General features: G+C 48.7%; 3 protein-coding genes across 3 annotated transcripts in view; all 3 read right to left on the reverse strand.

Moving 5' to 3' along the window:
• The window catches only part of LOC101954014 (unconventional myosin-XVB), a 50,798-nt gene extending 49,512 nt beyond the window's left edge, over positions 1-1,286 (reverse strand). Inside the window, exons 1-3 of the mRNA XM_065563437.1 lie at positions 1,151-1,286; positions 815-860; positions 184-308 (exon numbers count right to left, since the gene is read on the reverse strand). Coding sequence (XP_065419509.1) covers positions 184-308; positions 815-860; positions 1,151-1,239 — 260 coding nt within the window. The 5' untranslated portion in view covers positions 1,240-1,286. The remainder of the gene's footprint in view (positions 1-183; positions 309-814; positions 861-1,150) is intronic.
• Positions 1,287-1,578: 292 nt separating this feature from the next.
• On the reverse strand, positions 1,579-4,519 carry LOC135974571 (unconventional myosin-XVB-like). The gene is made up of 5 exons (XM_065562989.1): positions 4,236-4,519; positions 3,513-3,644; positions 2,367-2,492; positions 2,012-2,089; positions 1,579-1,662 (listed from the first exon to the last, which is right to left on the reverse strand). The coding sequence occupies exons 1-5, from the start codon at positions 4,353-4,355 to the stop codon at positions 1,579-1,581; spliced, it is 540 nt and encodes a 179-aa protein (XP_065419061.1). The 5' UTR covers positions 4,356-4,519.
• Positions 4,520-4,592: 73 nt separating this feature from the next.
• LOC135974572 (unconventional myosin-XVB-like) lies at positions 4,593-20,235 on the reverse strand. The gene is made up of 8 exons (XM_065562990.1): positions 20,182-20,235; positions 18,539-18,642; positions 16,823-16,886; positions 7,990-8,151; positions 7,529-7,642; positions 6,173-6,231; positions 5,950-6,073; positions 4,593-4,607 (listed from the first exon to the last, which is right to left on the reverse strand). Exons 1-8 carry the CDS (start codon positions 20,233-20,235, stop codon positions 4,593-4,595), a joined length of 696 nt encoding a protein of 231 aa, XP_065419062.1.
• Between the last annotated feature and the right edge of the window lie 1,818 nt (positions 20,236-22,053).

A 22,053-nucleotide genomic window follows, 5' to 3' on the forward strand; every position in this document is an offset into this window, starting at 1 on the left:
GCAATCCTACTCTGATACCATAGTAATAGGAGCCAGATAAGTACCTAAGATAGACAGATCCAAACAAGCCTGAAGGAGGTAGGCCCAAGACAAATTGCCACACCCCATTGCTTGCTTCATTCCCCTTGAGCTGCCTAGAAATCCCAGCCAAAAGGAAGAGGAAGAGAAGACAAACCAAAGTACCTGACTAAGAAGTGCTGGAATGGGATGCGGATGGGGTATCCCTCCTTCCTGATGTGTATGGCCTCCAGTATCCCAGAATGCCTCAGCTGACAAGTGACATATTCCACATCAAAAACGTCAGACAGCTGTGATGTGAAGCCACGAGGAGAGGAAAGCCGGAGTGGATGGGGAAGAGGGAATGGACAGATAGAGAGGTGGACCAATAAGAACAGCCACTCCTTGTTGGTTTATCCCCCCCAAGCTTCTGTGAATCCCATACAGCGATTTTGCTATGCTCGAGGGCAGGTGGTATGCTCTTCACATCCTGCCCCTCAGGTTTCTGGAGGCACTGATGCAATTTCCCAACAGGTGTGAAGGAGGGACCACGTGGGCAGAGGTTGTGAGAGACAGAGCAGAGCTTGTAGCTGGGACCACAGAGTAGTTGTCACTGAAATCCTGTTCCAGAGAGGGTCTGCACAGGCAGGGCAGAGGAGACACCTCGCAATGCTGTGCCCCACTAATGGGAGTGAAGACCAGATGGCAGCAGGCCAAGTGGGGAAGACTGGAGAGCAAGGGAGTGAACTCCTCTGTCTGAAGGGGTCCCCCAAAACCTGTGGCTGCTTCTGCCACCTAAAGCAGGTGGTTTTCTTACCTTTTTCAGATTGGGCACGATGCAGCGAATGAAGAAAGTATGGCTTCTGCAGGGCAGAGGAATGGGAAAACACATTAATCTTCCAGTCCCAGAAGTGTCCTGTCTTAACCCCAGTCCCTTCCCAGGGCCAAGGGGAACTCCCAAATCCCCACAGCTGCTCAGTCAGTCTCTGCCACACAAAGCCAATCCTCCTTTTCTGGTTCTGTAGCCCATTCCCAGTCCCCCCAAGCTTCCCAATCTCCCCTCAAACCAAGCCCTTATAGATTCTAGCCAGGGGTGACTCTGAGTAGGGCAGTCAGCTTGCAATGGGGACAGTGCCATCATGGTGTCGCTCACCTCCTCAGCTTGGCTGTGAGATCCTGCAGGGACTGCTGGAATCGGGACACCAGTGTAGAGGCGTGATGCTTAAGCCCTTTGCCTCCCATGGCCAACTCCCCCTGCAGTCCGTGATGTCCCTTGGCCCGCTGGAAAAGGTGGGACACCAGCTGGAAAGGAGATGGAAAAGGGAGATCAGTGAGTAATGCTCCCCTTTGTGCTATGAAATACGAGTTTCTGAAATTATTATGGTCAAAGAATGAGGACCCGGCCCCATCATCCTCCCATCCACAAGAGCAGGGCTGGGACTGTTCGTGACCAGAGTATGTTCCCACTTCGCCCATCTGCCCATGGAGTTGGTAAGGTGTATACTTTGTCTCCAATGCATTTAAAGAAGGGACTGTGGTTTCCCCTAGCTCAGTGGAGCTTCTTATTGCCTAGAAACAACACTAAGGACCAACCCTGAGGGTGTGTATCAACTCCTCCAAAGCTGGCACCAGGCCACCAGGGTGAGCAGAGTCAGGTGTTTGTCTCTGGGGGGAAAAGGGGTGGGGGAGAAATATTGGAAAGGGAAGGGAAGGAGAGACAAAAAATAGGGATTTAAGAGTCTGGAAGAGGTAGTGGATAGACTGGGTTAATTCGCTGCCAACATACACCCTGGGCACTGCGACTGACCTCCCTGGGGGGCTCAGAGGGTAAGCCAGCAATGAGTTTGGCTTTAATGGGTCTATATCCATGGCTCATCCAGGTTTCCCAAACGGCAGTGTCAAGTTTCTTACTATTTCCCAAACTACCTCCCATCGCCTGGGTCTTTGGGCTTCCCTGAAGAAAGCCATAAAGGATCCTGCATCAGAGTAGCATAACCCAGAATGAATACTGTACCTTGAGGTGACTCTGGGAGAAAATCTCAAGGACCTCTGGGCGCAGCTGGTCGTGGTTTTTATTCAGAAACTTGTGAACCTGTGAAGCCAAACTCTGACTGATCAGAATATAGATCATCACAGCCAGACACAAAAACCCCATCACTGACCGATGCAGCCCGGCATGCTGCAAAAGTTCCCTTCAACGAACCTTCTGACACGTCCTATAATGACTCAGAATTAGCCCAATGTAACTTGAGAACAGTGCAGAGCTTTCCCTAAGAAGCATCCCCAAGCTCCCAACGTACTGACGCCTCATCACCTCCATCCCTAGCTCACCGCTCAGAGACTGCTCCAGCCTGGTCCTGGGAGCTTACCTGGTAGGTGACAGGACCTGCATAGTGCTGCACGGTGAAGACTGGTGAAGGCAGTTTGGGCTTGCCGTACCAAGGGCTGTTTCCATGATGGTAATGGCACTTCTGGAGAAAGGTGTGGTCAGTGGCCTGTGCAGGAGATAGACACATGCCTCACAGTGTTTTAGCCTATTCTCAGATTGTAGAGCCATTGTTAAACTGGGATTAAGGATGTAAATACATATTAGTTCCTTAAAGGGAACTAGACACATTTTACACTGTATGTGTGACCCACTGTTCAGCTGTATTATACTCTGTACCTATCTCATAGAGCTGGAAGGGACCCCGAAAGGTCATCGAGTCCAGCCCCCTGCCTTCACTAGCAGGACCAAGTACTGATTTTGCCCCAGATCCCTAAGTGGCTCCCTAAGTGGCCCCCTGAAGGATTGAACTCACAACGCTGGATTTAGCAGGCCAATGCTCAAACCACTGAGCTATCCCTCCCCAACTGCTAGTGGATGGTTCACATAAGGGGATAAGAGTCTACTACAGCTATCAGCTATTAGAGTCACTCTTTTAGTTTAAGAGGTAGCAGCTCTGTGTTTTAGTGCTAGGGTCTGGTGTTCAAACCCCACTGACAACCCATGATGGATGGGGAAAGAGGATTACCATATAAACTCTTCAAGGACAAACAACAGTAATGTCCACCTTTGACCACGCCATGGCATTTTAAGTCGGCAAAATAACTCTAAAGAATAACCACCCCACCTTTTCAAATATATTCAAAGACACCAGTCCTCATGGAGGTCTACTAAATAAAATACACTTGGAATACTTGCACCAAACTGCTTTTGAGATAGGATTTTAAAAAACAAAGTATGCCAGTTTCCAAGCAGTGAAATAGCTCAGCTTTTCCAGACTGTCTTAACTCACAAATGTCTTCTCTACTACTGTACCCCCCCAACACACACACACACACACAGGTAAACACAATCCCATTTAGCAGAATAGCAGCCCTGAAAATTTTCAGTAAAACTGGAGACGAATGAAGAGTGAGCATCAAAATCAGGATTCACTAGTCCCGAGTGACCTTTCTCCAAAACCCACTAACCTACTCCCCACTTCACTTGCTGTACCAAGCATGGTTGAAAGCCATGATGCGTTCTTAACCTGAGCCAATGAAGTCTGGTCATCCAGGATGCGTAAAATGCCATGGGGCTTTGCAGCAATCAGATCCAGGCATGACTCATTGTGCATCTGGGAAATGGGAATCCAGACTAGCTCTTCTTGGGTGTATTCCTCCTACGGATCAGAGGTCATCCAGCCAGCCCCGCCCACAAGCCATGAAAAGGAGAGGAAATCAGGGAGTTAGCAGAGAGATCCAATTGTTCATCAGTACTGTTAGAAACTTGCATGGTAGCTTCCCCGTCTTAGCCCATTGGACCCTCTTCTAAGCCTGCTAATGTTCTTTCTAATCTGTGAGGAGAGAGCTACACTAGAGCAAGAAAAGGGGGAGTGTAAGAGATACTGAGTCTGGAAATTACACTGATTTCCTGCACAGAGGCAAAGCAAAGTGAAACCCCGAAGCTACCAGAACAAGCCTTAAAGTCATAGGTGTGATCAGGGTCTCAGATCCCGACTAAGCTGCTTATAACCCTGTAAAACGGAGAAGTGCTCTAGCAGTCTCTCTCTCTCTCATGATCTTACTGTAGAATTAGCACAGGGTCATGAACAACGTACATAACCTCAGAGACATGCCCTGTGGTGGGAACACATTGGTATTGGACGAGAGCACCAGATCCAGTCAACCCCCTCCTTTCCTGCGAGCTGAGACTGACTCGACTCGCTGCCATGTGTGCCATCCCCCACCTAATGGGGAAGGTTCTATTTTACCTCTTCCTGGGCAACGACTGTCTGGCTGAAGAAAAGTTGGAGACGCTCGTTCGCAAAATTGATGCACAGTTGCTCCAAGCTGTTCACCCCCAGATCCTGCGGACGTGCGGGAAGACACATGCCTCACTCTTTTCTGTTATTAATCATCATCGTTATCACAATAATGCTGAAGGACCAACCCAAGAATGGGGCCCCTTTGTGCGAGGCACTGAACAAAGAGTAGGAGGCAGTCCCTGAGCCAAAGAGCTGACCTTCTCATGGAGAAGACAGACACAGGGCGAGGGAAGGGGTGAACAATGGGATGGCAGCAAACAGCATGTTAGTGCCTTGATTTTGGGGGAGGGGCGCAGAAATTATTCAGAAAGGGATCAGCTAAATGGCAAGAAAGGGGACGGGAGGGGGACACTGTAGGGATGAGGGGGACAGGGCAGGGCAGAAGAGGGTCAGAGGGGCAGGTGTGGAGTAAAGTCAACGTGAAGAGGTTGTGCCGCAGTCCCTCCTGGAGGGTGTGCAGAGCTGTACAGAACATACAGCATCAGTCTCTGCTGACTTGAGCCCATAGTCCGGCCAGCCTGTTCTTGGCAAACCCTGGTAATTAGCCTGAGAAGTACAAGTTGTCTCATTTCTGGTTTGCTCCAGGGCTTCGAAGTGTTACTGCAATACATTAGTAGTCTCACAAGGCTTCCATTATAGGTCCTGCTTCCGGGGTCTGATCCAAAGCCCCGTGAATCAATAGGAGTCTTTCCATTGACTTCAGTGGCTGTTGGGCCCTTAATCAGGTCGGGAATGGCATGAGAACAGGAAACAGGGGCACGTGGAAAACAACAACAAATTAAAAAACAAGTAAAAGAGTGTTAACCCAACAGAGTTTCAACTTCATCAGAGTGCGAGGGATGAACGGGCACTGTCAGGTTAAAAAGCATGTTCAACAAGAAACGAGTTTCTTACTTATGTTACTGGGAACACCCAAGATGATTAAAACTCAATTTTATTCTATTTTTAAATCAAGTGCATTTGTCATCATTGTGCTGCTTGTTTACTTTTGGTGTTTCTCTGGGCTTGGACAATGAAAGTGATCTGGCAAGTTTCATTCTCCAGCTCCCCTGCACTAGCACAACATGGCAGGGATGGGGCTGCTAGGGAAGTGTTAAATCCAAACGATTTTCATGGGAATTTATTTCTATTGCTTCTAGGTTCTGTAAGACCTTCTTTAACCAGAACCTAAACACTGGGTTTAAATTAGTGTCTCGCTAACAGCCACACACAACTTTCTTTGTCTTTCAACTACAACACTCTCTTCGGGGCCAGGCTTTTGATCTATATTTAATACAGTTTATGTGTTGTAAAGTGCCAGGTACTGTCATGACTTGGTAGAAACCAGAACAGAGGTGTAGTTTGGATTCAGTTCAAGTTTTGGACAGAGACCTGGGTTTGTGCTAATGTAATCCCAAGTCACTTGGCCATCTGCACGCACACGCGCGCGCACACACACACACACAGTGCCAAGCTATCCCTATTATTATTTTTATAGCACTGAAAATACACACGGTGTTTTACAGACATTTCAAATACACAGGACCCCAAATTTTAGGGGATGCTGTCTTCTCCCCCAGCCAACACCTATGACCTCCCCCTTCTATATTAATAAATGAACCAGAAGCCCAAGCAGCCCTTTCAATAGCTCCAAGACCATACAATGTAACCAGAAAGTCACCTCAAAGCCATATATGTCGACAATGCCCAGAGTGCTGTCCATTTCCCAGGGGGCTAGCCACTCATTGATCTTCACCAGAAGCCAGTCAAAGAGCAGGGAATACAGAGCCTTGGCAATGGCATCCCTTGGGGAGGGAGAAGAGCAAAACATGTTACCATAAAGACAACACATTGCGGCTTCTCTCACCAAACTAAGACAAAGAGACAAGAGCATTGGAAGTTACCTGGCATCAATGGCGCTTTCGACAGACAAAGGGGTGAATATTCGATCATAAGACGTCACCTGGACAGAAAGAGGCACTATTTGTTATAAAAGGCTGATGGGAAATGTTTTTATCCGGAAACCGTAAGTAATTGAGTCAACCTAACAAAGCTCTTTGCCTGGGATATCCCGTGGATAAAGCAAGGTGAAAGTTAGAATAGAACTTTATTAATAGGTCCCTTCGTGGTCTGGGAGTCAGCTGTCAGAGATCTCAAATCAGGCCAGAATCACATATGCATTGTGGCACACTTATGCATGTCTAGCAATACAAAGGGGTCTTACGGTAGGTGTAGATGTAATTTATGCCCACTTCAAGGTCTCTTTACACTGCCAGAGTGACAGAAAGGGGTCTTAGTATAAATAAGAATTAAACCCATCAAATCTCCCTCTACAACCCACTGCAGGAGTCACTTTCCATTGCTCTTGCTGTCAACTCCCAGAGTTTAAGCCCTCCAGGACTAGTGCCAGGTAGGGTGACCAGATTGCCTAATTTTATAGGGACAGTTGTGATATTTGGGCCATTTCCTATTATCCTATTACCCCCCCCCCATCCTATTCCTATTACACCCCACCCGCTGTCCTGATTTTTCACATTTGCTATCTGGTTACCCTAGTGCCAGGACATTCTCATCGGAGGACCCATCCCTTCAGGAGCCTTCTCCCTCCAGCATACTGCCAGATCCTGAGTTCAATGCACTTCAGAGCCCCTGGAAGAGTTACCCCTTTGGTCAGGCTCTTGACTCAGTAATGTAGGGGATGGGGAGTGCAGGAATCTGTTGGTAAATCTCTTAAATTGGAAGGTTTTGATGTTGATGATAATTAGCAATTGGCTTATGGATGCCAGCTCCCCCCAGATTTTAACTATAGGCACAAATATGAACTCCTTAATAAACAGGGCCTTTTTGCGGCATAGTTTAGCCTGGCCAGGGGTGCAATCTGTTGCCGCATGAGCATAGCCCACTGTATCTCAATCCATGGCTACTCAGGATTGCATGCGATGGGAACACGTGAGCCGCTCACATCTGCACTAGCGCAGGAGGAAGGAAGTGCGCCCTTGCACAGTCTGCTCCTGGGAACGAGGAGCAGCAGCATTTTTGTTCTCACCTGGATAGGAGGCCTGGTTCTTCAGCTGCAACCTTCCTTACATCACTCAGTAGGAGGCAACAGTAAAGCAGCTGCCAGCAGACACACTGCTCAGATCCCTCTGCAGAAAGAGCACTGGGCTGGGGCACAAGCACTCTTTCTACACAATGCAACTTCCACACTGAAGTCCCTCAGGATGACGGGGAGCGGGCTGAAGGGGCCATGCGGTACTCACCGTGACTCGGTGAGTGATGGCGCTTTGGAGGCGATCTGCTGAGACATGCAGCAAATTGGCCACAATCCGGATTTCCGTGTCGCTGGGGATGGCTGCAAGGCCAAAGGATTCCTTCTAAATCATGGGGGAGAAGAATGCGTCTAAGCTTGTCCTGGATACAGAGTCCCATACTTAACCAGCACACTTCTGCAGAAAATTGAACTCATCCCACTGCATAGGGGTGGGTCACACTGTAGTGGGCAAAATCTTGCCTTTGGCTTGTAGATCAGCTCTTCAGGCTCTAACTATCCCTTGACAGCCCAGGCATCTGGGTTCTGCTCTCCGTTTCTCTGGGTATTGGCCGCAGTCTTGAAGGAGGGGATGACCACGTGCAACTGAGACTACTCTCCCAAGCCCCATCACACGAGGCTGCTGACCTGCTTGATATTAGTCACGGCCAAACTGGCGAGGTGTTAACATACCTCACAGGAGGTAAAACAGATGTTCCCCAGCTGCAGGATGGCAGCCAGCACTGCCCAGATGGAGGTCAGCTGATCATCTGAGAGGCCAATCACCTGCAGAGCTTGCACCAAGACCACAAACTCCCGATCATCTTGCTTCCCCGAGAGGTCGCATGCTCTGCCCTGAGAGAACCAACGAAAGCCTGTGATTGGACCCACGGCCCCTTCACACCAGGCTCTCGCTCCAACGTCACTTCCCAGCACTAGAGAGGGGCCCAAATTGTAAAGCTCAGATCTGGGTTTCAGAGCACAGGGGGTTAGGTTGGGCTCATCAGAAGGAGAGAGCCCATTTCAGAAACATGCCTACCCAAACTTTTGAACCCCCACAGGCCTCGGGCAGGGGTGCCGGAATGGGGGTGCCAGGGGGCCATGGCCCTCATACTATTTACCAGCCATAAGGGTGAGCGACGGGGGGGAAGGGGATGGAGAGGAGCGAGCAGGGGACGGGGTCTTGGGGAGAAGGGGCGGCGTGAGGGCAGGGCCTCGGTGGCAGCACAGGGGAGACAATGCCACAGTTTGGGCACCATTGCCCCCCCACACACACTTTTAGGGCACTTCCACCACTCCACTCCTGGCCTTGGGGTATTCAGACCTGGCATATTAGACTGGGCCTCTCTCCAGCTAGGAGCTCTCTCCCTCTCCTGACACAGTGTATTCCACACCGGGGCAAACACGACATGAGGAAACATTGCTGCTGACAGGAATTTACCCTGATGTCAATTTCCACCCCCCTCAGCTACTGCTACAGCAGACATTTGTATATGAGCAGCAGCCCAAATCCTTCTCCCACTGGAACCTGCCCTGCAGTCATGGTGACCTGCAATCTAACGCCACCAGAGGGAGCTCATAATTTGAATAAAGGTAGGAAGGCATGAAAGAGGAGGGGGAACCCATTTGGCTGCTTATAGTAGGCTACACTTGGCCCCAGTTTGCATTGGGTTGGGTTGAGACCATCAGAAGGAGATCTCTTGTATTTGCCCAGTGCGTCCAGTCGCTTCTCTCTCAGGTTTTAAGCTTTTTGGGGCAGGTTCTCTCTTTATCTGTGTGTATTAGCTGTGTGGGGTCATATGCCGGCACCCATTGCCCTATTATCTGAATGGCAGTAGGCACATTGCAGGTGTTTCAAAACAAATTAATAAATCCCACGGAAATCAGGTTGATGCCACAAATTCAGCACAGGACACGTCAGCAGACTGAGCCAGAGCAGAAGGACTGGCTGAGCCCCTGAGGGGGACATCTCCAACGGCCCTGACTAGTCAGAAATATAGCAAGGGAAACTTTATATAAAACCCATAAAGGGCTAAGTAATTGAATGGTAAATAAGGGTTGTACTGAGTTTCTCCAATGGGAAAGCGTCTCTCCCCTTGCAGGGGGTCTGAAGATGAATCATTTTTCCTAGCACCAGCCTGGCAGCAACTTGAGGCTTCTCCAGATAAGAGTAGGGTTACCATACATCCGGATTTTCCCGGACATGTCCGGCTTTTTGGGCTCCAAATCCCCGTCCGGGGGGAAATCCCCAAAAGCCGGACATGTCCAGGAAAATCGGGACATGCGGGGCCGGCGGTGCTGGGCCAGGGGCGCCGGGGGCCGGTGGTGCCGAGCGCCAGGGACCGGCGGTGCCAGGGGCCGGTGGTGCCGAGCGCCGGGGGCCGGCGGTGCCGGGGACCGGCGGCCAGCGGTGCCGAGCGCTGGGGGCCAGCGGGGCCGGGGGGTGCTGAGCGGGCCGGGGGTGCTCGGCCGGGGGCCCGGGGGCCAGGCTGGGGGCCGGGGGGTGCTGAGCGGGCCGGGGGTGCTCGGCCGGGGGCCGGGCCCGGGGCCGGCACCCCAGGGCCCGAGCCGACCCAGGCTGCAGACGCCGGGGGGAGCCAGACTGGGCCGCGCCTCCTCCCCCCACGCCCCCCTTACCTGCTTCAGGCTTCCCGCGAATCAAATGTTCGCGGGAAGCAGGGGAGGGGGCGGAGTTGGGGCGGGGCCCCGTGGAGTGTCCTCCTTTTGGAGGCTCAAAATATGGTAACCCTAGATAAGAGGGGGTTAAATCACAGGTGATAGAATCATAAAACTGTAGGACTGGAAGGGACCTAGAGAAGTCAAGTCCAGTCCCCTGTGCAGAGGCAGGATCAAATAACCCTAGACCATCCCTGACAGGTGTTTGTCCAACCTGTTCTTAAAAACCTCCAGCGGTGGGAATGACAAAGGCAGAATGGAACTGGAGGGGGAGTTCAGCAGCCCCGTATCAGCCGGGGTCACAACCAAGAGAGGGCGCCTCAGTACAAAGGCGAGAATGGTCCCTTCCCTCAAACTCTAAGGCTATGTCTACACTTAAAATGCTGCAGCTGCACCGCTGTAGCGCTGTCGTGTAGACACTGGCTAAAGCAATGGACGGTGTTCTTCCGTCATTGGAGTGACTTCATCTCTCTCAGAAACAGTAGCTAGGTGGACGGAAGAATTTTTCCATCGACCTAGCGATATCTACGCTGGGGCTTAGATCAGCTTAACTATGTCATACATGGTGCGAACATTTTCACAGCCCTGAGCACTGTAGTTAGGTCAACCTAACTTTGTAGGGTAGACCTGGCCTTAGGCACATAGGTTTGTTCTATCCAATCAGACCACCGGTCTGGCACCCAGCAACACCCAACACCTGATACCTCAGAGCAAGGCAAAAAGATATCTATGTCCATTGTGAGAGGCAACATGGTCTCATCATGAGAGAACTGATCACGGTTCTGTTCCCACCTCCATCACCAAATCTTACCATGACCTTGGGCAAGTCCCTTCCCCACTCTGTGGCTTGGTTTTCCCCTCTACAAAAATGGCTCCAATAATACCTGCCCACCTTCACACAGTGCTTTGAACTCCTGAGATGATAGATGCTGTAGACGTGCTAAGCAAACATGCCCAGCAATCATGCAGTGATGCAAGGAGGGCGGGGGAAAGCTCCCAATTGACCCCCAACTCTGAACTTTGGTGGATCAGATAAAGAGAGAGAGACCAAGATCGAAACTACTCCTGATTTTGCAAACTCAAAGTTTGACTGGTGAAGTTTTGCCCTTCTCCCCTAACCTCTTCCCGCACTTCTCAACAGGCCTTGCCATGTCAATTCTCACTGGGACTTTCCAGGTACATCATTATCTCTAACTCAGGGCTTCTCAAACTTCATTGCACCGTGACCCCCTTCTGACAACAAAGTTACTACATGACTCCGGGATGGGGGCGGAGACCGAGCCCTGATGCCTCGGGTGGGAGGAGAGGGGGCCGCAGCCCAAGCCCAGCCATCCCAGCTGGGGATGGAGTTCAGGCTTCAGCCCTGGGTCCCAGCAAGTCTAATGCTGATCCCGGCGTCCCCATTAAAATGGAGTCGCGACCCACTTTGGGGTCCTGACCCACAGTTTGAGAATCGTTGCTAGCTAACTAAAATGTAGCACCATCCCGCTTGGTTCTCCCTTCCCGGGTTGCTAGGGAAAGGTCTAATAATGTCCAGTTCAAGGAGAGATCTTTTAACATGCTGTAATTGTCTGATCTATTGAGTATGTTGAGCCTTTAATTGCCCTAGGAACAATCAAGTCATTAAGGGTACTTGTCCCATCCTGGCTAGGAGGAAAGCGGATACTAATCTAATTATGGGTGAGGCTAGGATTGAATCCTCAAAATGGCAGAGCTGAGTAAGGGCTGGTCTACATACAGAGAAATTGACCAGCATAGCCGTAGCAGAATAATTACTCCACTTCAGCTATGCCAGTGTAACTCCTCTGTGCGGATGTTCTGTTTATTCCAGAATAAAAGTGATTCTTTCGGAATAATTATTTTGGTATAGCTAGGCTGATCAATTTCCCCACGTAGACAAAGTCATAGAATCATAGACTTTAAGGTCAGAAGGGACCATTATGATCCTCTAGTCTGACCTCCTGCACAACGCAGGCCACAGAATCTCACCCACCCACTCCTGTATCAAACCCCTAACCTATGTCTGAGCTATTGAAGTCCTCAAATCGTGGTTTAAAGACTTCAAGGTTCAGAGAATCCTCCAGCAAGTGACCCATGTCTTAATTAAGTCTTTAATCAGCACTGCCTTTTATTGCTTCTAAATGTACTGCCATTCCGTTTCTTCAGGTGCTTTGTTTTATTCCACGAAGGGTAAAGAGAGGCTCCCTTGATCCAGCCCACATCTCCCCAATCCTTTTTAGCCCACAGAAGATTATAGGCCCAGGCAAAAGCAGGTTAACCCCTATTGTAGAAAGCTGTTTTCCAGTGTTGCCAACTCTCATGATTTTATTATGAGTCTCATGATCATTATTGTTTTCCTTAAAGCCCCAGCTCCTGGAGTCAAGTGGAGATGTGATGATTCCAGCCTTCATTCTTAAAGAAAGAGTAAGTTACTTTTGTGGCTGTGCAGAAAGCTTCAAAGCGTGACCCCAGTGGACCCTAAGGGCTCAAAAAGCAGAAGGTGAATAAAAAACACCAAAAATCTATTATTTTTACATAATCTCATGGTTTTTGTTGAGCCTGACTCATGATTTTTGAACATTTGGGGTTGGAAATACTGGTTTTTTTAGATAGGTGGAGCCATAGGGCCTCGGTGTTTAGACGACCCATATAAAAACAAGAGTCCCAATAACACGGCTTTTTCCAAGAGGCAATGGAACCTGAATGATGGGAGAGGGAGGAGAAGTGACCAAGCCTCTCCAAACAGAAAGACACGTTCCTTGGGTCAAGAGTGAGAGGGGCCCAGACAGTGCCGAGGACAGCCAAGTTCCAAACCGCAACCCTGTGCCACCTCCGGGAGGGGCAATCCAGGAGGGAAGCACAGAGCTCATCATCTTACCTGTTTCCTGTTGGGTCCCCAGCACCAGGCTGATCAGAGACAGGTGTCTCTCCCTCACCTCTGGAGCAGCTTGCTCCACCCCTTCACTCACCTGATTCAGGTAAAAGTAAGTCTCTGCCTCATGCAGGAAAAGCTTCTCTTTCTGCTCCACTGGCAGCCCCACCAGCAGCTCATAAAACACGTGGTAGTTCCTCTCGCCATGGGCCTGAAAGGAGATCGCTCACACTGTGGGCCAAACGTCTCACTCCACCACCCCATCGCATCAGAGCTAAGGGAAGTCAAAATTTCATCAGACAAATCCCCCAAAGTACGGAACCCATGCGAACCTCTGGGCTTTGCAAAGCCAGGCTGCAGACTGCAAAAGAACAGGCTCATTTTGAAGTTTCCATCCAGTGCTTCCTATAACCAGGATAGAAACAAACACCCCCTTCACAGGGCTCCCACGGCTGGTCCTTGCACACCCGAGCAGAGCAGGGGGAGAGAAAAATTAATGGAACTTTTAATAAACTTTAAGAAGTGTAGTTCAAGCTGCTGGGGATAAAGGGAGCTCTTATTTATCCATACTCGGTTCTCCTATCCCTACTGCAAATCTGAGCCAAATAATTCCTGTTAACTTCAGTAGGCCAGATTTTCAGCTGGTATAAATCAATGTGGTTTATGGACATCCGTGGAGCTACCCTGTTGAACACCAGCTGTATATGGTTGCCAACCCTCCAGGATTGGCCTGGAGTCTCCAGGAATTAAAGAATTAATCTTTAATTAAAGACTATGTCATGTGATTAAATCTCCAGGAATACATCCAACCAAAACTGGCAACCCTAGCTGTGAACCTGGCCCAAAGGGGTTAGACCGATGTTAAGTCAGGGCACATTTTGTCCTTGTAGCTTCATCTAAGGAAAAATATACCCAAGTGGAGAATTTATTACTAATCATGCATTTCTCGTGGGAGAGAAACACAGGGGAAAAAAGCTTTCCAAAGAATGATAGAAACACTTTGACCAGCTTCTAGACATCTTTCTGGAGCTACTCTTGTTCCCAGATCTGTCTCCAAAGCAGTTTAACGCAACACCTGCATGCCAGAACATTACTTGAAACAATGTTATGCTGCCCAGTAGGAACACAACAGTTTACATGGACTTTAGCTTAGCCCATGTGCATATGGGATGGCTTCCACCTTGGCCAACACACCAGAGACTGAACTGGGGATTTGAAGATCTAAAAACATGAGCTGCTACAGCTTGAGATAGAGAGCCATGGCTCTGCAGCTGGACATAGTAACAACTCTCATCCTCCGGGGAGTGATAGAGGGGGACTTGTAACACACCCCTCATACATATTAGATTGCAAACCCTTTCGGTTAATATTAGGGTTGTCGATTAATCACAGTTGACTCACGCGATTAACTCAAAAAAATTAATCACCATTAAAAAAATTAATGGTGATTAATTGCAGTTTTTAATCGCACTGTTAAACAATAGAATACCAATTGAAATTTATTACATATTTTGGATGTTTTTCTACATTTTCATATACACCTCTACCTCGATATAACGCTGTCCTCGGGAGCCAAAAAATCTTACCGCGTTATAGGTGAAACCGTGTTACATTGAACTTGCTTTGATCCACCGGAGTGCGCAGTCCCGCCCCCCCCGGAGCACTGCTTTACCGCGTTATATCCGAATTCGTGTTATATCGGGACGCGTTATATTGGGGTAGAGGTGTACATTGTATTCTGTGTTGTAATTGAAATCGAAGTATATGTTATTTTTTATGAAAAATATTTGCACTGTAAAAATGATAAAAGAAATAGTATTTTTCAATTCACCTTATACGAGTACAGTAATACACTCTCTGTCATGAAAGTGCAACTTACAAATGCAGATTTTTTTTTGTTTTGTTACATAACTACACTCAAAAACAATGTAAAACTTTAGAGCTACAAGTCCACTCAGTCCTACTTCTTGTTCAGCCAATTGCTAAGACAAACAAGTTTGTTTACATTTTCAGGAGATAATGCTGCCCTTTTCTTATTTACAATGTCACCAGAAAGTGAGAACAGGCATTTGCATGGCATTTTTGTAGCCAGCATTGCAAGGTATTTACATGGCAGATATGCTAAACATTCGTATGTCCCTTCATGCTTCGGCCATCATTCCAGAGGACATGCTTCCATCCTGATGATGCTCATTAAAAAAATAATGCGTTAATTAAATTTGTGACTGAACTCCTTGAGGAGAATTGTATGTCTCCTGCTCTTTGTTTTACCCATATTCTGCCATATATTTCATGTTCTAGCAGTCTCGGATGATGACCCAGCACATGTTGTTCATTTTAAGAACAATTTCACTGCAGATTTGACAAAACGCAAAGAAGGTACCAATGTGAGATTTCTAAAGATAGCTACAGCACTTGACCCAAGGTTTAAGAATCTGAAGTGCCTTCCAAAATCTGAGAGGGATGAGGTGTGCAGCATGATTTCAGAAGTCTTAAAAGAGACTAACACGGCTACCACTCTTAAAAGAGCAACACTCCGATGTGGAAACTACAGAACCCGAACCACCAAAAAAGAAAATCAACCTTGTGCTGGTGGCATATGACTCAGATAATCGGTCCACATTGCTTTGGATTGTTATCAAGCAGAACCCGTCATCAGCATGGATGCACGTCCTCTGGAATGGTGGTTGAAGCATGAAGGGACATATGAATCTTTAGCACATCTGGGATATAAAAATCTTGCGACGCCGGCTACAACAGTGCCATGAGAATGCCTGTCCTCGCTTTCAGATGACATTGTGAACAAAAAATGGGAGCATTATCTCCTGCAAATGTAAACAAATTTGTTTGTCTGAGTGATTGGCTGAACAAGAAGTAGGAGTGAGTGGACTTGCAGACTCTAGAATTTTACATTGTTTTATTTTTGAATGCAGGTTTTTTTTTACATAATTTTACATTTGTAAGTTCAACTTTCATGATAAAGAGATTGCACTACAGTACTTATATTAGGTGAATTGAAAAATACTATTTCTTTTGGTTTTTTTACAGTGCAAATACTTGTAATCAAAAATAAAGTGAGCACTGTACACTTTGTATTCAGTGTTGTAATTGAAATCAATATATTTGAAAATGTAGAAAACATCCAAAAATATTTAAATAAATGGTATTCTATTATTAACAGTGCGATTAAATTTTTTAATCGTTTGACAGCCCTTGTTAATACACTAATATGACACTATAGAAATAAACAATAGTTATTGGATTAATGCATTGTGCAGATCCCATGTCAAACAGACAGCAGCGAGATCATTTCTTTCCCGCAGTTTAGAAATTGTCTGGCAATGGTAATGATGGGTTTAATCAAGTCAGTCATTTAAAATCACCTAATTAGATTTGGGTTTACTGAGAACATGCGGAAAGTGCTGTAATAGTTGGACATTTAAAAAACACACTACAGCTGAGTGAAGTGTTTGTGAGGCCTGTGATCTATCTTACCATATTAAAAAAACCTGATAGAGGGCTTGGATGGAGCAGTAGAATGGGGGCAAGGCCATCTGGGTTAGTCCATCATCTCTGGGCACCTATGCTCCCAAGGCAATAAGCTCAAGAGTGTCTGAACCCAGGTCCTGATGGATATTTGTCCATTTCACAAAAGCACCATACAGTTTATCCCAGCTGGCAGCATCTGCTCAGGGGAGGCCCAGGACTGGCCCAGCAGGAAATGCTGCAGGGCAGCAGAGTGGTGCATGGAGGGCTCCACCATAGGATTCAGCCCATGTAGGTGACACATGAGACTAACGCTAACCCAAAACTCTGCTACTGTCCACTAGGACTGAGGGTCTGCCTCTTGCCATCTGACTAGAGAAGCTGCAGGAATTCCTTGCACTTGTTAATTAACATAGACCCTAACACACAAACACAGCCTAGACATGCAGAGATTCTGACCTGTTTGGGGAAGTGGGGGTGGTTGGTTCTTACCTGAAACACAACACGGGACTTTTCCAGAAGGTACTGGGAGATGGACGTACCCACCACGACTCCCCTGTGTGTGCGAGAGAGAGGGAGAGATGGGGGGAGGGGTTCTGTGAGAGAGGACTGAGGGTTTGCTGGAGACCCAGCTATACTCTGTACAGGGGCCAGGCAGAGGGAGTCCTTACCTAGAGCTACAAATCCAAGACGCAAAATTTGGATCTGAATTTCAAAGCCCATCGACACCAAAAGTTTAGGTCTTCAGAGCTGGGATCTTGGAGCAGCTCCATTATAGAGAAAGGAGCTGGCTCTAGAATATGCATCTGGATCCAGTTATAGACTGTGAACAACCTCCCCAAATTCAGGGGCACTTGGATCTCCCTTCTCTACACACAGCAAACCCCAAAGATCCCCACTGAGCAATCCCCAAAATGGTCCCAGGTGTAACCTGTGCATGTTCCCTAAGCATTCTCCACACGTCTGTGCTCATTGTTTCTTTGTGCTCCCTTGTCTGTCTACATCCACCCGTCGTCTCTTGTCTTGTACTTAAATTGTAAGCTCTTTGGGGCAGAGACCAGCTTTTTGTCCTGTGTTTGTACAGCACCTACCACAGTGGGGTCCTGATCCATGACTGGCTCCTACGTGCTATTGCAATAATAACAACGTGCTGTAGGGCCTGGAGTTTGGGAGAGACCTAAACATTACATGGGAGTTATGCTGTAGGGATGGTTTTATTACAGACCTTTACTTAGTAAAATATTTGCCATGTCAAAGTCATAGCTTCTAAGTTGACTCCTTCCCAGTTCCCACCACATGTACCCCAGGGCCCTCCCCAAGGAGGAGGGTCTGCAGCAGCTACCCAGCTGGCAATGCAATGGTGGAGCTTTTCTTGGAACACGGTGACACCAATATGACTGAGCAACATGGTAGGTGTGGATAAGTCAGGAGTTCTCACACTTCATTGCACTGCGACCCCCTTCTGACAACAAAAATTACTTCATGATCCCAGGAGGGGGGACCGAAGCCTGAGCCCGCCCGAGCCCCACTGCGTTGTCACTGGTTCAAGCCCACGATACAGCTCCAGTTAAGATTGTTCAGTCCTCTCTGCACTGCAAGACTGAGCCATGATAGAACCTCACTAGCTTCTACTGTGTTGTAACTGGTCTCAAACACGGTAACTTGTCACGCTGAAACAGACAGAGGTCCAGCAGATAGGGCACACTGGACTGGGAGTCAGGAGACCTGGGTTCTTGCTCTGCAACTGACCTGCTGTGTGACTTGGGCAAGTCTGTTAATCTCTGTATGCTTCTGTTTTCCCTCCCCCCTTCTGTCTGTCTCATCCATTTGGACTGTAAGCTCTTTGGGACAGGGACTCTCTTTCCCCGGGTGTATGTACAATACCTAGCACAATGGAGCCCTGATCTCAGTGCTATTGTAATAAGGAGAGCACAGTAGATGGGGGCTTGGTGGTTTCAATCAGGGAAATCTTGCAGGTTTCATGTGTTCTTTTGTAGACAAAACTCAAAAGCAAACCCAGGGGTGCAAACTGACCCCCCCCATAGAAAGTGTGGGGGGAAGGAGGGCTGTTGTTGCATAACCCCCCTGTACAACTCACTTCCCAGCAGATTAGCACTGGATCTGTTCCTGTGCATGCCCGGCTCATTCTCCTCCCGCTCCAGCATGCATCACTGCACAGCTGGCTAACGGCAGCGCCCTTTGACTCACTGTCTCAGGTGGACGTGCAGAAACTTCCCAAAGCGGCTCGAGTTGTCGTTGAGGATGGTTTTAGCATTCCCAAAGCTCTCCAGGATGGGCAGTATGTCACAGGGCTGGAGAGGGCGGAGGATACAAGACCTTATGTTAAACACACCAGATAACACTGTGACATTGCCCAGAGACCAGGGCCCCATAGTGGCAGGTACCCTACAAACATAGAACAAGGGGATGGTCCTTGTCACAAAGGGCTTTGGTCTGAAAGACATGACCAGAGACACAAGGTGAATCCAACAGCCAGCCAGGGGATACAACTCCAGGGAGCAGTAACACGATACAGAGCCTCTAGCACTAGGTTGCTAGCTGGACCCAAACCCAGGCTGGCAGTGACTGATAGTTGTTCCTACCTCACTGCTGCCCAGTGACCTAAGCATGACCTACGTTGCTTTTCAGTTGCTAAGTTCCTAACAGGTGAGGTGCTCGCTTCACAAAAAACGTCTCTGCCATAACTGGGCCCTTTGCTGGCGATTTCAGTAGAGAGACGGTTCAGAAGGCTGAACGGGCCTTACAGATGGGCCTTCCAAGCCAGAGGGGAGGTGCAGCCTGGGGAAGCTTGTGCTGCTTCTACCACTGCCTGTTCTGTGAACAATCGACGTAGGGTTTTAAAGCTGCGCACCAAGCACCCAAGAGCAGTGAATTCACTCAGAGCCCTTATACATTCAAGGAGGTTTTCAAAGGTGCCTAAGCCCCACTGACATCACTGGGACTCCGGCTTCTTTCAAATGAGATTCCTGTGGGTCTGCACTCACGTGACCTGAATTCCAAATTGAGATTCAGGTCACGTGATCAGTGTAACTATCGATGGCTGTTGCTCATCCATGGGGGAAGTGAAGCTAGAAAATGTTCTCACTGGTTCAAGGCCAGTGCTAGGTGCCCCAGATCTTAGCAGGCTCGTGTCTGGCCTTGGACAGCTAGATCAGCTACCTCTGACTGAACCATGTGGCCCCCAGTGCCCCACTTCATGGCGAACATGGCCAGCCACACTCTGATGCCAGATCTCACCCCTCTGTCTCCACCTCCAACTTAAGAACAGACATGAACGGTGTGAGCCCCTGCTTTGCTTTTGTCTTTCAGTCCTGGTCAGCTTGATGTTAGCCACTCCATGCTGACCCATTCTATCCCATGCTCCACTATTCAGTTTCTTATATTGTGCTCATCACCATAGTATCTGAGCACCTCCCTGTAGTGCCTTACACCACATGACTACAAGCACACATCATGGTGGACAGGCACCGACTCTATGGGTGCTCCAGGGCTGGAGCACCCATGGGTGCTTAGCACCCACCAGCAGCCAGCTCCTCCCTCCTAGTGCCTCCCGCCCACTGGCAGCCCTGTCGATCAACTCCTCCCCCTCCCTCCCAGCACCTCCCACCTGCCACGATCAGCTGTTCCGGGGCATGCAGGAGGAGCTGGGATGGAGCATGCATGGGGGAGGGGGCGGGACTGGGCAAGGCGGGGGTGGGAAGAGGAGGGGCAGGGGCAGGAAGGGATGGAGGGGGGCAGAGCCTGGGGCTGAGTGGGGCTTGAATACCCCCTGGGAAAGGAAGAAGCCAGTGCCTGTGTCGCAGTACGTAGAAACATTAGCCACCCCTTACCTGCCTGATCCCAGGGCTGTCTTGTCTCTGGTACAAGGTGCTCAGGTACTGCATGATTGATTTGGCAGCTTCTGTTTTACCTGATCCACTGTGCCCACTGGGGGAGAAAGGGCTAAGGATCAGAGACGGCTATAACGATCGGACTAGCTGTGCCTAGAGTAATTAGGCAAGATCTTCAACTGGGGTGAGTCAGCATAGCTCTGCCTAAGACAATGATTTACGGCAACTCAGGATCTGGCCCATATTGTTTAAAAGTCTGGCGGCAAGTTAGAAAAATGGGCCCAAGCAAAAAACCCAGATCCAGAGCCAACCCACGTCCCTTCCCACCTCAGACTGTGGGGAAATGAGCTCAGGCTTATGATGAGCAGCTAAGTTCAAACTACACGAGCAGGTTGTGGAAGGAGAGTCCTAGCTTGTCCCAGCTCTCCATTCCCACAGCTTCCCTGCGCCAGACAGTGACACCACATGCGACCAAACAAACACATGATAAATGCCTGACATCATAAAAACAAAACTGTCATTGGCTGACGGTCTGACCATACTCTGAGGGCAAGGCATTGTAATCAAGCAACTTTTGAAGGCTGCTGGCTTTACATATTAACCTTTCCATGGATGTGGTACACACCACAGAGCCAGTTAGCACAATTTTATGTCATCCTGTTTCATCTACCCAGACAGGACTGACCCCTTCTATGTGGTGACTGGGTCATGTTGTGTGAAATAGTACAAACAGCATTTCTTCCAGCAGCAATGTATTTGCAATGGCAACCAATCAGCATAATCATCATGGAAACATCACTCACATGAGCGGTGGAAGTGCCCTAAAAGAGGATGAGTCACAGGAGCCCAAACCATGGCCCCGCTCCTCCATGCCATGCCACACCCCCACACCGCCCCTTCCCCCTGAGGCCGCACCCCCCACTTGCTCCTCTCCCCTCATCACTTGTCCTTACGGTCAGTTAAAAGTGGGAGGCCATGGCCCCCTGGCCCTCCTGTTCTGGCAGCCCTGCCAGGAAGTGCTGTGTGCCGGGGTGATTGTTTCAAAAGTGACACTGACAAATGTCATCATGCATAGCCAATTGTGAGTGGGCAGGTCTCCCACTTGCTCAGAGGCAGCTGGAGATGCCCCAAGAGGGCAAGACTGTTAGGAACATAGGAAATGCCAGACTGGATCAGATTCAAAGTCCATCTGTCCAACAGTGACCAGCACCAGATTCTTTAGAGGAAGGTGTGAGAACCCACAGTGGGCAGATGTGGGATAATTACTTCCCAAAGTAGGTCTCACCCTGGTCTCCCGGTTAGAGATTGGCTTAACCCCTGAAGCATGAGGTTTAACATCCTTTACAGCGTTATCATTAGTTATAACCACCCTGGATATTCTCAGTATCCATATTACTGTCCAACCCCTTCTAACTCTTGCTAAGTTCTGAGCCTCAATTACTTCCTGAGGCAATAAATTCCATAGTTTAAACTACACATGGCGTGAAAATATTTCATTTCACCGGTTTTGAACTTTCCGCCATTTCATGTCTTTGAAAGTTCCCTATTCTTGTGCTGTGCAGCCTGGAGAACACAAGCTCCCGATCTACCTTCTCCAGACCATTCATTATTTCATAGGTGTTTTGCTGTTCTGTTTTTATCGATTCAATCATTTTGCCAGGCACAGATCTAAGACTTACTGGTCTATAATTCCCTGGATCACCCAGAGAGTCTTGTTAAAATATGCATACCACATGTGCTACTCTTCAATCCTCTGGAACAGTTGTTTCAATGGGGCAGAAACTTGAAGAGAGAGGAGGAATCTCAGCCCCACACAATGTCCTCACTTCCTACCTGATGACGATGCACTGCTCTTGCTCTGAAGTCTGGGAC

The sequence above is a fragment of the Chrysemys picta genome, chromosome 12, assembly GCF_011386835.1.
Source record: "Chrysemys picta bellii isolate R12L10 chromosome 12, ASM1138683v2, whole genome shotgun sequence".
In the NCBI taxonomy this organism is placed as follows: Eukaryota; Metazoa; Chordata; order Testudines; family Emydidae; genus Chrysemys; species Chrysemys picta.

Coding starts and splice junctions, on each gene's coding strand:
- LOC135974571 (XM_065562989.1), bottom strand. CDS start 4,355: ATGTGTCTTCCCGCACGTCCGCAGGATCTGGGGGTGAACAGCTTGGAG. Junction 3,645..4,235: donor CAGTCGTTGCCCAGGAAGAG/GTAAAATAGAAC, acceptor TCTGATCCGTAG/GAGGAATACACCCAAGAAGA. Junction 1,663..2,011: donor TCTCCCAGAGTCACCTCAAG/GTACAGTATTCA, acceptor TTTTCCCCCCAG/AGACAAACACCTGACTCTGC.
- LOC135974572 (XM_065562990.1), bottom strand. CDS start 20,235: ATGCAGTACCTGAGCACCTTGTACCAGAGACAAGACAGCCCTGGGATC. Junction 18,643..20,181: donor ACAGCCCTGGGATCAGGCAG/GTAAGGGGTGGC, acceptor CGCCCTCTCCAG/CCCTGTGACATACTGCCCAT. Junction 6,232..7,528: donor CCATCACTCACCGAGTCACG/GTGAGTACCGCA, acceptor CTTTCTGTCCAG/GTGACGTCTTATGATCGAAT.